We start from the raw sequence: 14,088 nt of genomic DNA on the forward strand, positions 1-14,088 counted from the left end.
TGCAGGGCACATACATCGTATGTTTCACACGGACAGAAAGACTCAATGAACTACTAGAGCGCTCAATAATGGAACGCTATAAGAAAAGGAACAGAGGGCGCAGCAGCCTAGCGCATTATTTTTGCAACAATTTATTGTTAAAAATGTATATAAAAATAAACTCACAAACAAATGCATGTATCAAGCAAAATATAGTCCATCAAGTGCTCCACCCAGCATGGTCTGCTGACGAATGCTAAAAGTGGGATGAAAAGTCCAAAAAAGCTGACGCCTTTCGAGGGGTGTCCCCTCTTCCTCAGAGCTGAATAATGCCCTGGTAATTCATTGAGAACTACTGCAAGCCGATAGCCGCATGTTACTCTTGTGAATATATTACAAATCATGAACTTATCCTTTAACTGTTATAACCCTAAAGTGTAATTTGGCTTTAAAATGTTGTTGTAGAGTGGGGAATGGTTAGTTTTTTGTCTCATTTGAGTTATTACCTTTTACTTCCTGTTTGCTCGGTTTTAGATTCTCTCTTTCTTTTTGAATCCCCCTAATGGGGAAAGAGACAGCAATAAAACCTGTCAGGGGTTCTAACCCTTCACCACTCTAAATGCGAGCCCTGCTTATGTGTGCAGTAGGTTATTTCACATCTGAAATAAATTAACATATTTACTCCTCATAGTTAAGCGCGTTGGTCCAGCTCAGCAGTTCATCCACTTCCCAGTCTAGAACAGCTTGGGTGCCATGTTGCTCTACAGATTGAATCACACCTTGTGTAGCACGCTGTACCAGGATGGCGGTGTTGGGGTCTGTAGTCTGGGCATGAAGGCTTCCTTCATAATACCTAATGAAAAATAATACAATATATTAATAATACAAGATGTGCACTAATTTATTGGCCTCATTTAAAAAGGCAATTAAAACTGCATAAAGAATGCATAAAAAGTAACCTACAGCCAGCAATTAGCTTTGAAAAATTCTATAGCAGTAAAAGATGATTTCTAAAAGGTTGCATTGTGGTATTACACTTTGCACAATGCTGTTTGATTTAGAAAATAAGTCAATAGTAACAAAAAAACATATATATACAAATAACATAAATTGGAAGTGTAAGAAGCGCTACCACAGGAAGTGACCCTTGCAAGCATAATGATGTTACTGTGTCAGGCAATCAGATGTAGTGTAATGGTTGAATTTGGGTCTATACGTGATTCTATGGAGTGGACTATAAATTGCCTAGGCTAAAATGAACAGACATGAAATATCTGTATTGGTCTTTAGATTAATCCCTGTGAAGTCCTAGACTCAAATGTACACAGAAACGCACTTTTCTCTAAGCCCCTTCACCCCAACAATTACACTAAACCCTGCCAATGTCATTTAACTGTCAAATGCCAGAGCCTTTACTGCAGATTGAGGCTCTAGCATTTGGCAGCTGAAGTCAGAGCAGGGTGTAGTGCTGGAATGGGGCATAGTGCTGCGATGGAGCAGGACTTCTGGGGTATCTAAACCAAAAAAAAAACATTTTTATATTTTGCAGTGTATACAAGTCCTTGGATGTGGTGGCTGAATTCATTTTTTTTTCAGGCTAAGAACATTTTCAGCAAGTACAGAAATTTCCAGTTGATCTTGTGAGAAATGAAGTGTCCGTGTAACTTCTTGAATTGAATCCAATCCTATTTGTCACACTAGGCTGACCCCATACAGTGGAGGAGTGTAGCCACCCTAAGACAGAAAGAAAGTTATTTGCTGGATTTTCAAATGAAAATTAAGAAAGTAGAACCTGAAAAAAAACCAATGCAGCCCACCTCATCTAAGGGCAGATTAGCTGCTATACATTACATTTTTTGTTTTTGGATTTTGATACGCTTTAAAATAAACCTTGGGAGAAGTTGAGGCAATGAGGAATGATATGAAAAGAACCCAGATATTTGCAATGTCACAGAATGCCTTTATTTCAGGGAAATTCTCATCTTGGGTCAGGTTCGCGCTTTTTGTTTTCCTGTAGTAAAAAATACTAAATATATAGATATTAGCCTAATTTTGTAGGAGGAGTCTCGCTCCATAAATACCTGCACTCAACCCTCTCATCTTGTTGACACTATCTTTCAAGTTGCTGGTTCAACTTCTGGGGTTCAAGCGCCGACACTGCCACAAGGTTTTGCTACACCGCGGTAGTCTGCACGAGTCTTCTACGAAAGTTTGAATTTTTCTCGAATTGAGCACTGGTTTTGCCACAATTTTTTGCAGGTTAGTACTATCGGATTGCTTCATTCCTGGTAGACTTGCTTTTAATGATTTTGTTTCAGCATTGGTAGGTTACGAAAATATGGTCCTTTTTTTTTGCAAAAAGATTTCTTCTCATCCGCCTTTTCATGCGATCTATTCATGCGATTCTAATGTTCTACACATAGTATTGCTTAGCCTAGCAGAATCACTGTTACTTCCTTTAATTTTCTAGCTTTAACCTCCTTGATCTCTTGAATAAGTGCTTATTAACCGCTTGCCAACCGCCCAACGCAAATATACTGCTGCAGGGGGGCTCGGCTGCGCAAAATCACGTAGATCTACGTGATTTTGTGCACGCTGTCCCGCTATGTTTAGACACAGTGGGAGGCGGGCCGCGGGAGGAGCGCAATCGTCAGAGAAACTGACGGAAGACCCACCTGCTTATGTAAACAAAGCAGGCGAGTCTTCTGTCACACAGGCAGGGAGAGATCAGGAGTTTCAGCTAAGCTTAAACCCCGATCTCTCTGTGCCTGTCACAAAGCCATCCCCCCACACAGTCAGTAAGCATTGATCACCCCCCAGTGTTAACCCTTTCCCTGCCAGTGTCATTTATACAGTAACAGTGCATATTATTTAGCACTGATTACTGTATTAGTGTCACTGGTCCCCAAAAGTGTCAAAAATGTCAGTTAAGAGTCCGATCTGTCCGCCGCAATGTCGCAGTCCCGCTAAAAATCGCTGATCGCTGCCATTACTAATAAAAACAAAAATAAAAAACAAAAAGTCCAAAAATCTATTCCGTAGTTTGTAAACGTTTTAAGTTTTGCGCAAATTAATTAAAATACGCTTTTTGGGATTTCTTTTTACCAAAAATATGTAGCAGAACACAAATTGGCCTAAACTGATAAAAAAAATAGATTTTTTAAAAAAAAATTTTGGGAATGTTTTATAGCAGAAAGTAAAAAATATTGTGTTTTTTCAAAATTGTCGCTCTTTTTTTGTTTATAGCGCAAAATCTAAAAACCGAAAAGGGGATCAAATACCACCGAAGGGTATGCCGCAATTTTTTGCACTCACTGGTAAGCAGGACTGTGGCCAGATGAAAGTCTGGCAATTCCCAGATTTGCACAAACATCATCACTTTTTTAAATTTATCCTATAGTTTTCGCAGCACAGGTGTGGGGTCACTAATGGACAGGTAACATGGTAGTTCTCTCCACAGACAATCAGGCCACCTCCAAAATTATTAACAAAGGTAGGTCCAGTTCATTACTTATGTCCTTCGTACGCAGGTTCATTTGGCTGTCCCTCCAATACAAATTCTATTTTCACTGTAAATTCATCAACGGTGTAGATAATACAGTCGCGGATGTTTTATTATGATTTAATTATCCACTGTTTTTCCAGCAGGTTCCAGACACAGACACCATCACCACTCCGGCCCCACACTACCCACTGTTAACAATGAATTACTCACTGGGCCTGTGCGGTTGCATTGATCAACAAGTCACTATCGGCCGACACAAGAAAGGCATACAATACGTCTTGGAATACTTTCCAGTCGTTCCAGTCTCCATATCCCAGTCTAAATTACAACAACATTCAATACCTGCTGGCTTTCGTAGACTACTGCCACCCCCAGCTTAAACTTTCTCACAACACCATTAAGACATATTTGGCCGGAATTCAGCGCTTTGCATCCTTACTGCACCCCGATAGGCCATCTGTTTTTTCGGCACATCCCATTAAGGCCAAATTAAAGGGGTACAGAAGAATAGTCCCCCTGCCGTGGGCAGCAAGCTCCCTATTACTGGGCATACAGTATCTCACATAAGTGAGTACACCCGTCACATTTTTGTAAATATTTTATTATATCTTTTCATGTGACAACACTGAGGCTGCATTCACATGTCAGCTTATAATCGCGGGCAGAACCGCCGCGGTTCCGCCCGCGATTCGGAGATTTATTGCAAATCGCGGGACGCCTAGCGTTGCCCGTTGATTTGCAATAGCCCCCCAAACGCCGAGCGATGTTGCCGCGATTTACGCCCGCCGAATCGCGGCAACATCGCGCAAACAAAATCGCGGGATGCAATACGCTCCAAAGAAGCTCTTGTACTTTTTTGGAGCGTATTGCGTCCCGCGATTTTGTTTGCGCGATGTTGCCGCGATTCAGCGGGCGTAAATCGCGGCAACATCGCTCGGCGTTTGGGGGGCTATTGCAAATCAACGGGCAACGCTAGGCGTCCCGCGATTTGCAATAAATCTCCGAATCGCGGGCGGAACCGCGGCGGTTCTGCCCGCGATTATAAGCTGACATGTGAATGCAGCCTAAAGAAAATTACACTTAAAGTAGTGAAGTAAAGTAAAGTGACTGTAAAGTAGTGAGTCTACAGCTTGTATAACAGTGTAAATTTGTTGTCCCCTCAAAATACCCCAACACACAGCCATTAATGTCTAAACCACTGGCAACAAAAGTAAGTACACCGCAAAGTAAAAAATGTCCAAATTGGACCCAATTAGCAGGGAGTCATTGCACAGTGTCATGTGACTCATTACTGTTACAAGGTCTCAGGTGTGAATGGGGAGCAGGTGTGTTAAATTTGGTGTTATCGCTCTCACTCTCTCATACTGGTCACTGGAAGCTCAACATGGCACCTCGTTGCAAATAACTCACTGAGGATCTGAAAAAAAGAATTGTTGCTCTACATAAAGATGGCCTAGGCTATAAGAAGATTACCAAGACCCTAAAAGTGAGCTGCAGCACGGTGGCCAAGACCATACATTGGTTTAAAAGGACAGGTTCCCCTCAGAACAGGCCTCGCCATGGTCAACCAAAGAAGTTGAGTTCACATGCTCAGCGTCATATCTAGGGATTGTCTTTGGGAAATAGACATATGAGTGATACCAGCATGGCCGCAGAGGTTGAAGGAGTGGGTGGTCAGCCTGTCAGTGCTCAGACCATACGCCGCACACTGCATCAAATTGGTCTGCATAGCTGTCGTCCCAGAAGGAAGGCTCTTTTAAATATGATACACAAGAAAGTCTGCAAACAGTATGCTGAGGACAAGCAGACTAAGGACACGGATTACTGGAATCATGTCCTGTGGTCTGATGAGACCAAGATAAACTTATTTGGTTCAGACAAGTGTCTTGCCTACAGTCAAGGTGGGAGTGTCATGGTCTGGGGCTGCATGAGTGCTGCTGGCACTGGGGAGCTACAGTTCATGGAGGGAACCATGAATGCCAACATCTACTGAGACATACCGAAGCAAAGCACGATCCCCTCCCTTCGGAGACTGAGCCGCAGGGCAGTATTCCAACATGATAACGACCCCAAACTAGTGATCAACCGATATTGTTTTTTTAACGCCGATACCGATATTTTGGTCATTGGATATCGGTATCGGCCGATATTTTCGGACATTTAAAAAACATTTTTTTTTCCCCACAGGTACTGTTGTGGAGGGATCTGGTGGTCTAAAAGACCCCAAACCCCTCCTCTGCACTTAAAAGCATTCATGTTTTGAATACTGTCATTTTTTTTAATTTGGCGCAGAATACCCAGAAGTGATGTCATGACATCACTTTTGGGTTTTTACATGGAGACCTGATCAGAGCCGAATGCGGCTTTGATCGGGTCTTCTTTTCAGCGGCCATGCAGGTAGGATGCCTCTAGCTGCAGGCATCACTCCGGTACAAGCACTTTCCCGAAATATCGACAATATCGGTAACCTCAGGGGCCTATTCCGATATATCGGGGAAAGTGCATATCGGCCCGCGATATATTGGTGTTGCCGATAATCGGTCGATCCCTACCCCAAACACACCTCCAAGACAACCACTGCCTTGCTAAAGAAGCTGAGGGTAAAGGTGATAGACTGGCCAAGCATGTCTCCAGACCTAAACCCTATTGAGCACCTGTAGGGCATCCTCAAACGGAAGGTGGAGGAGTGCAAGGACTCTAACATCCACCAGCTCAGTGATGTCATCATGGAGGAGTGGAAGAGGACTCCAGTGGCAACCTGTGAAGCTTTGGTGAACTCCATGCCCGAAAGGGTTAAGGCAGTGCTGGAAAATAATGGTCGCCACACAAAATATTGACACTTTGGGCCCAATTTGGACATTTTGACTTTGGGGTGTACTCATTTTTGTTGCCAGCGGTCTAGCCATTAATGGCTGTGTGTTAAGTTATTTTGAGGGGACTGCAAATGTACACTGTTATACAAGCTGTACACTACTACTTTACATTGTAGCGAAGTGTAATTTCTTCAGTATTGTCACATGAAAAGATATAATAAAATATTTACAAAAATGTAAGGGGTGTACTCACTTTTGTGAGATAATGTATATTCCGCAACATGTCTGATATGCTTACCAGGTCCCCCTTCAGGCTACTACCTAGCCTGGTCCTCAAGGCAGCCATATATCTGGCCTTCTAAGACTAGGCAAATGTACATGTACCAGTACTAAGTCCTGTATTCTCCTGATTAAACAGTTAATCAGATACCCCGACCATTTCCGGTTGCACCTAGACATCTGCAAGACACAGTAGACTGGAGCCGGCACGGATATTACGTTTTTTGAGACCCATATCGCTTGGTGCCTGGTAGCAGTCCTAGACCAACTCATGGTGCAGTTGGCAGACAAACCCAAGGATAGACCACTCCTACCTTTCCCAAGTACACGGCTTACTACAACACAATTTAATAAACATTGCCACATCCTCCTAGTGAACCTAGGCTTAGACCCTAATTTACTCTGGCCATTCCTTTAGAATACGAGCTGCATCCTCAGCCTCTCACCAAGAGGTTCACGTTTACATCATTAAAAGTTAGATAGGTGGAAATCATCCGGTTTCTCCAGGTGTATACCGGATTCACACGTTGAGATGTCTCACACATTTTCACACTAGGCTGACTAGTCTGTTATGCAAATTGTTCAATAAACCCCTTGTCTCTTTCATCCTGTCTTTATTTTTGCCCCCTGTTAGACATACTGTCCATGTGACCACAGCACACCTCGGGTCACTATTCCCCCTTCCCTCCCTTACCTTTCCTGGACTATCTCTAAGAGACTCCAAGTACAAATATAAAAAAAGTTAAAATACCATTCAACATTATGTGGCCGGTGCACATCGATGTTCTGCCGTTAAGCACAGGTTTGAAAAAAAGGACAGACAACATTAGCATTTTGTGTATTTGAAGTAAACTTGTCATGAAAGAAACAAGGAGGCTAAACTCTCCTTCTGAAAACATTAATTTTGAACTTTTAGAGCAGGAGTAGGCATCCTTGGAGAGGTCGAGATCATGAACAACCTGGAAAAGACCAAAGATCACCTTGGTGCAGTGCTTTTTTTTTTAAGGAGATGATCTACAAGATCCTATTAAAAAGTAAGGAAAGTTTGAAGTTTTCAGGGTTCAGTAGTACATAAAGCAGAGTTCAGAGATCAGTAGTAAGTAACACAGAGTGCTGGGGTCAGTAGTAAGTAACACAGAGTGCTGGGGTCAGTAGTAAGTAACACAGAGTGCTGGGGTCAGTAGTAAATAAAGCAGTGTTCAGAGATCAGTAGTAAGTAACACAGAGTGCTGGGGTCAGTAGTAAGTAACACAGAGTGCTGGGGTCAGTAGTAAATAAAGCAGAGTTCAGAGATCAGTAGTAAGTAACACAGAGTGCCGGGGTCAGTAGTAAGTAACAGAGTGCTGGGGTCAGTAGTAAATAAAGCAGAGTTCAGAGATCAGTAGTAAGTAACACAGAGTGCTGGGGTCAGTAGTAAGTAACACAGAGTGCTGGGGTCAGTAGTAAGTAACGCAGAGTGCTGGGGTCAGTAGTAAATAAAGCAGAGTTCAGAGATCAGTAGTAAGTAACACAGAGTGCTGGGGTCAGTAGTAAGTAACACAGAGTGCTGGGGTCAGTAGTAAATAAAGCAGAGTTCAGAGATCAGTAGTAAGTAACACAGAGTGCTGGGGTCAGTAGTAAGTAACAGAGTGCTGGGGTCAGTAGTAAATAAAGCAGAGTTCAGAGATCAGTAGTAAGTAACACAGAGTGCTGGGGTCAGTAGTAAGTAACACAGAGTGCTGGGGTCAGTAGTAAATAAAGCAGAGTTCAGAGATCAGTAGTAAGTAACACAGAGTGCTGGGGTCAGTAGTAAGTAACGCAGAGTGCTGGGGTCAGTAGTAAATAAAGCAGAGTTCAGAGATCAGTAGTAAGCAACACAGAGTGCTGGGGTCAGTAGTAAGTAACGCAGAGTGCTGGGGTCAGTAGTAAGTAACGCAGAGTGCTGGGGTCAGTAGTAAGTAACGCAGAGTCTAGAAGTTAGAAGACGACTAACAGAGTTTAGAGGTCAGGAGTAAGTATCGCAGCGTGCTGGGATCGGAAGTATGCAGAGTGCTGGGGTCAGTAGTAAGAAATACAGAGTCAAGAGGTGAGAAGAATGTAACAGAGTTTAGAGGTTAGCAGTAAGTAATGCAGAGTGCAAGGGTCAGGAGTAAGTCAATTACAATTTTTAGGTCAGCTGTGGTATCCAACGGCTACCCCATTTCTTTCATGACAAGTTTACTTTACAGAAGAATTGAAGACTTAAAACTGTGCCTGCAGTCTTCCTGCATGCAAGGAGAAGAGCGAGCAGCACAGTAGTGACTTCACCAAATCTCCTGAGACCAGCAGTCAGAGGCAGTAGAGCCTTAGCTGTCACACAGCTTTAAGGCTGTAGGTACAGGAGTGCCTAGGCACACATACTTACATACCAGGAAATGCACTGCTATACTTCTGGAGGAATTCCAGATAAAAGGTACACTTTTTCAGAGTACTGCGTAGACACAATGAATATTTCTCGTGTTCTCTATATTATAGCAAATCTTTACTTTTTGAATTTAGTTCCACTTCCAATTCAAGTGAAATTTGGTGCAGGGAGTTAAGAGACACGTGTACAAATTTAAATGAATGAAACAAAATAAAAATTAAACACAAATGAATGCATGTTCCACGAGTTGTCAGTCTTAATGTTTTAAATTTCTGTATAGACCACTCTCTTCCATCAGACTCCTTTCCTGAGAGTGTGATAAAATATCCCCACTGACCTGAACCATTAAATCATATAGTATGTACACAGGGATAACCTACAAATAAAAATATCTGAGTTGTTTTCACATTATTTATCTGCTTCTTTTTCTTCGCTACTGTCAGAAAAATACAATTGCATCTAAAATATAATTTATTTTGTAAGTGCATGATTTACAATAGTAATTAGGTAGTTATATTACACTGAACATATTTTATACAGGCAGTCCTTGTACAACTCTGTAAATTTCCCCAATAGTCTGCATGAAAAATAAATGACCACTTTTTGCAATATATCATTGATGTAAATGGTTTGGATAAAATTCATAATGGTCTAATTAAAGAAAGAATATATAAAATATTACATATTGTTGCTTAATATGTCAAAGTAAATGTTGATGAGCATGCATTATTTATTGATAAACAAGCATTATTTATTATAATAATTTATAATTCTTTCTTTTTTTTTGGGATAAAAGGCATTCTTGCCAGAGAAAACTCCAGCAGATGGCACTATATATACAGTCACCATCATTCTAGGTGATTAAGAGTTGGGTTTTCGCGAATCTTAGTTCTTCCACAGAGGGTATGGTGTTCCTACATAAATCTGGTACATTCTAATCTGGAACATTACATTTTAAACAGCATTAAGTCTTAAAATATTAGACCTTATTTATCACTAATATCCCTTATTTATAAAATACTATTGTATTAAAAACCCACAGCTCCTGTATATTTCTAGTAGTAGATCTGACATTGTAGGGAGTCAGTTTCCCAGCAACCCCTTCTGCACCTTCAATTGACTTTCCTCTTCCTTCTTTCTTTCTGCTCCAAGACTCTAACTCTTATTCTCTTTGCCTACCCCTTACATCTCTTTACTACTTTCCTAACCTGTTTTGTATACAGCTTTCTAGATAGCTTCTTGAGACAATAAGCGCCGGTTCACATTACCGCGACGCTACTTGCAGGGGCGACCTCCGAGATGGCGACCTCGGAGCGGCCGCCATGGACTTCATAACATTGAAGTCTATGGCAGTCGCCTCCTGGTCGCCCCAAAGAAGCCCCGGACCCTTTTTCTAGGTCAGAGCGACTTGTGTCGCTCCTATTAGAACGGGTCCGCAGCTTCCCTATGGGAGGCGACCTGTGGCGACCTGTGAGGCGACCAGGTCGCCTCACAGGTCGCCCCAGTGTGAACCGGCACTAACTCTCTCTAAGGCCCCATTCACACCTAGCGAGTTTTTTGAGCGACATGCATAGAGCAGCCCATTGATTTCAATGGGCTACATTATGGGTGACAAATGCTTCAAAGCAGCTCATGGAGCATTTTGCCATGCTCCACTTTGCACGTTTATTGTTGTGCATTTTTTTCAAGTGTTGGTTTCCCACGTTTGTGGTGCCATTATCAAAACAATTGGGCAGCAAACGCAACACATGGAATCTGTACTTTTTTTTTTTTTTATGGAAAAATAGTGATATTGCAAGGATGCTGGAAAAAAAAGAATATTCAATATGATATACCAGAGTATTCTTAAAGCATTATTTGTGTTCAAAATTTATTTGTCTTTGAGAGGGCACAGAGTAAATTACAAGGGATGGTACATAGAATGCAGCTTCATCCATTGATGTTGCTTCATTCCCCAAAGGGCTGAGAGAAAGAAATCTTAATGTGTATGGGCAAATTAGAGCAGCAATATGCTTTCTGTAAAAAAGATTCCTTCTTTCCTACAGAAATATATGATACATCCGCTCCTGAAGAAGTGGAACGCATTCCACGTAACGCATAGAGCTTGTTTACGGTGCACTCTTCATCTTCATATCTTTGGATCCTTTATGCTATTTGACAACAGTGCTTCATTTCAGTCTACAACCAGTCAGCCTCATATATATGAATTTATTTAGTCTGTCATTATATCACTTATCTGTTGTACCACTCATAAATATGAAATTATGTCATTATATGTATGTTGATCAAAACAATATTTCCTGACAGACTCCATGGCAGCACACGTATGGGTAGGCTCCGCCTCCTCTCCTACCACTCCCATAAATCTTTGCTCCATACCAGGAGCCGTGTTCCTTTTTCGTCCTCCTCCTGCGAGAAGGAAGTCTTACCTTATAGGACGTCTATCGGTTTCAGGCGAGCTGGTGGCGTGTGGACCTTGTTGATGTCGGATGCCTCCTGTTTTATGTCCAGCAATCTCGATATTTATCGGGTGGACCCGGGCAATATTATTTTAAAATGCTGAAGATGCCGTAAATCCTGAATGAGAGGTGGGCTGCATTGATGGCCAATACGTCCTTGCTATTGAGCGGATAGGCCCTGATGCCCTGTCACACACGCATGAATTCATCCAGGCCTGAGACTGTTCGGTTATCGTCGTGGTAAAGTATAAAACTTTCTTTTGGTTTCATTGCATTTCCTGTTTGTGGTCGGTGGAGCGCTCCTGCGTTCCAGATCGTCGCTTAGGCTCCTCCCCCTGCCTCGCTGGACCTTCAATTGGTTGTCCAGGATGAGGCTTGGCCCTGGTATCGTCTGCGCATGCGCGCGCATCGCTCCCGATCTCCTATGACGATATTGCGTCGTTTGGGGCGTGGCTTTGCGGCGCCCGGGAGATTTAAGCAGCTGTCATTCCTGTTTACAATGGGATGTCTGCGGGCGTTGCGGTGGCTTCCCCGTGCTGTTTCTCTGCTCTTCAGCGGTGAGTCATGCTTTGATCCAGGTGCCATTTGGGGTAAAAGGGTTGGTGTGGAGACGAAAGTCAGTACATGTATGCTTACTTTCTTCCTGTGCAGGCTTTTGCTTCTATCTGCAAATGGATGCTTCACCACCCCCCGGTGGCTAGTCCCTGCGCAACAGGTGAGCTAGTTTTTCTTAACCCTTACCTGCTTGCGTTGGCTGGTGGAATGGAGCCTAAGTGTGTTTTTCTTTCCCTATTCAGCCCTTTTAGGTCTGACTAACGCCCTATTTCTGGATCAAAGGATCGTTCTCCTTCAGCCCATCGGCATTCTTGATCAAAGTCTGGTCATAGGTCTAGCTCCAGGTCTAAACGACATGAGCACACTTCCAGTTCAGTCGCTCCGCGGCAATCCCGCCATTCTGACCGCAGTTCAGGGAAATCATGCTGGGGCTGTCGAGCCCATATCCCTGAGGATAGATCCCTATGTGATACCTGTTATTCCAGGGTTTTGAGGGAAAAGCAAGACACTGCACAACCAGTGGAGGCTATGGTCAGGCGGATTGTAAAAGAATCCCTTAGAGATTGGGATTCGAGCAGGCTTTCGGGTCACTCTTCAGAGGCTCCTGGTTTCCTCCCAAGGGATGAAGTGGAGCCAGGTACTTCACAACCAAGTCGTCTGTCAGAAGATTCTACAGACAGTGAAGATGATTTGGCAGACCAGAATGTAGGTTTTGAACTTGCTATGGTCCCACCGCTAGTTAAGGCGGTTAAGGAGGCATTAAAATGGGAAGATCCAGCTGAGTCCCCAGCTAAACAGAAGAAATACTTCAAACATCTCAAAAAAGAGCGTTCCCATTTTCCCCTCCTAGGGGAATTGGGAGAAATTATTACAGACGAGTGGCAGGGAGTTGAAAAGAGAAACTCTTTGTCATCTAAGGTCTCCAGAATGTATCCCTTTAAGGATGATAAGGTGAAACATCTAGACTCCGCTCCCACGGTGGATGCGGCCTTGATGAGGTTGGTGAAACACGTAACCTTACCATTGGAAGACTCAGTCTCATTCAAAGACGCTCTTGACAGGCGGATTGACACAGATCTTAAGAAGATTTATCTCTCCGCAGGTATGGCGTGTAAGCCGGCTCTGGCTTTGGCAGCCACATCCAAGGCAATGGAAGCCTGGGTAGACAGCATGGAGGCTACACTTCAGAGTGTCTCCGAAGAGGTGGCCAGGAGTTCAGCCATTCAGGAGTTGAGACTGGCAACGGCTTTCTTGGGTGAGGCATCCATTGATATAATCCGCTTGGCGGCGCGGGTCATGCTGTCCTCTGTCACGGCCAAACGCGCCTTGTGGTTGCGCCCCTGGTTGGCCGACCCTGCCTCTAAGCAGGCCTGGTGCAAAATTCCCTTTGAGGGTTCCTCCCTCTTTGGTAATAAACTGGACAGTGCTATTACCCGTGCCACTGGTGGTAAATCTGGTTTCCTTCCCCAGGATCGCCGGTTGATAGATCAGAGAAGACCTCAAAACAGACAAAATCCTGATCGTGCCAGAGAGGCCCGTTTTTACAGGCCCGGTCGTGAGTTCAGGAAGAACTGGAAGCGCCCTCAGTCTACAGGGCAGAAGTTCTCCAAAGGAAAATCTTCAGCAAGCCGAGAGGCGACGAAGTCTTTTTGACATCGAACCTGTCCAGACGGTGCGGGTAGGCGCACGCTTGCTTCAGTTTGCGCACGTCTGGGCAGCCTCGATCGAAGATCAATGGGCCGTCAGAACCGTATCACACGGACATGTGTGGATTTTCGACAGAAGCCCCATTCTTTGCTTCATTCCTACGGCCTTACCCCGTTCAGAAGAGAAGAAGTCAACTCTTCTTACATATGTAGAATCCCTGGTTGCCCAGGGTGCGGCAGTGCCTGTCCCAACCGAGGAACGGTTCCAAGGCATCTACTCTCCGCTCTTCATGGTCTTGAAGAAAAGCGGCTCTTGGAGGCCGGTTATAGACCTAACACACCTAAACACCTTCATCAAGAAAGAGAGGTTCAGGATGGAAACACTTTTTACAATTCGGCAAGTGGTACAGCCAGAGGATTGGATGATATCCATAGACTTGAAAGATGCCTACTTTCACATCCCAGTCGC

At 43.6% G+C, this 14,088-nt stretch overlaps 1 protein-coding gene across 1 annotated transcript in view; it reads right to left on the reverse strand.

Moving 5' to 3' along the window:
• The window catches only part of LOC309548497 (protein MFI), a 55,731-nt gene that overhangs the window by 27,675 nt on the left and 13,968 nt on the right, over window positions 1–14,088 (reverse strand). The window contains exon 7 of the mRNA XM_082248444.1: window positions 662–832. Coding sequence (XP_082104570.1) covers window positions 662–832 — 171 coding nt within the window. The remainder of the gene's footprint in view (window positions 1–661; window positions 833–14,088) is intronic.

The sequence above is a fragment of the Pelophylax lessonae genome (assembly GCF_965119305.1).
Source record: "Pelophylax lessonae genome assembly, chromosome: 2".
NCBI classification, from domain to species: Eukaryota; Metazoa; Chordata; class Amphibia; order Anura; family Ranidae; genus Pelophylax; species Pelophylax lessonae.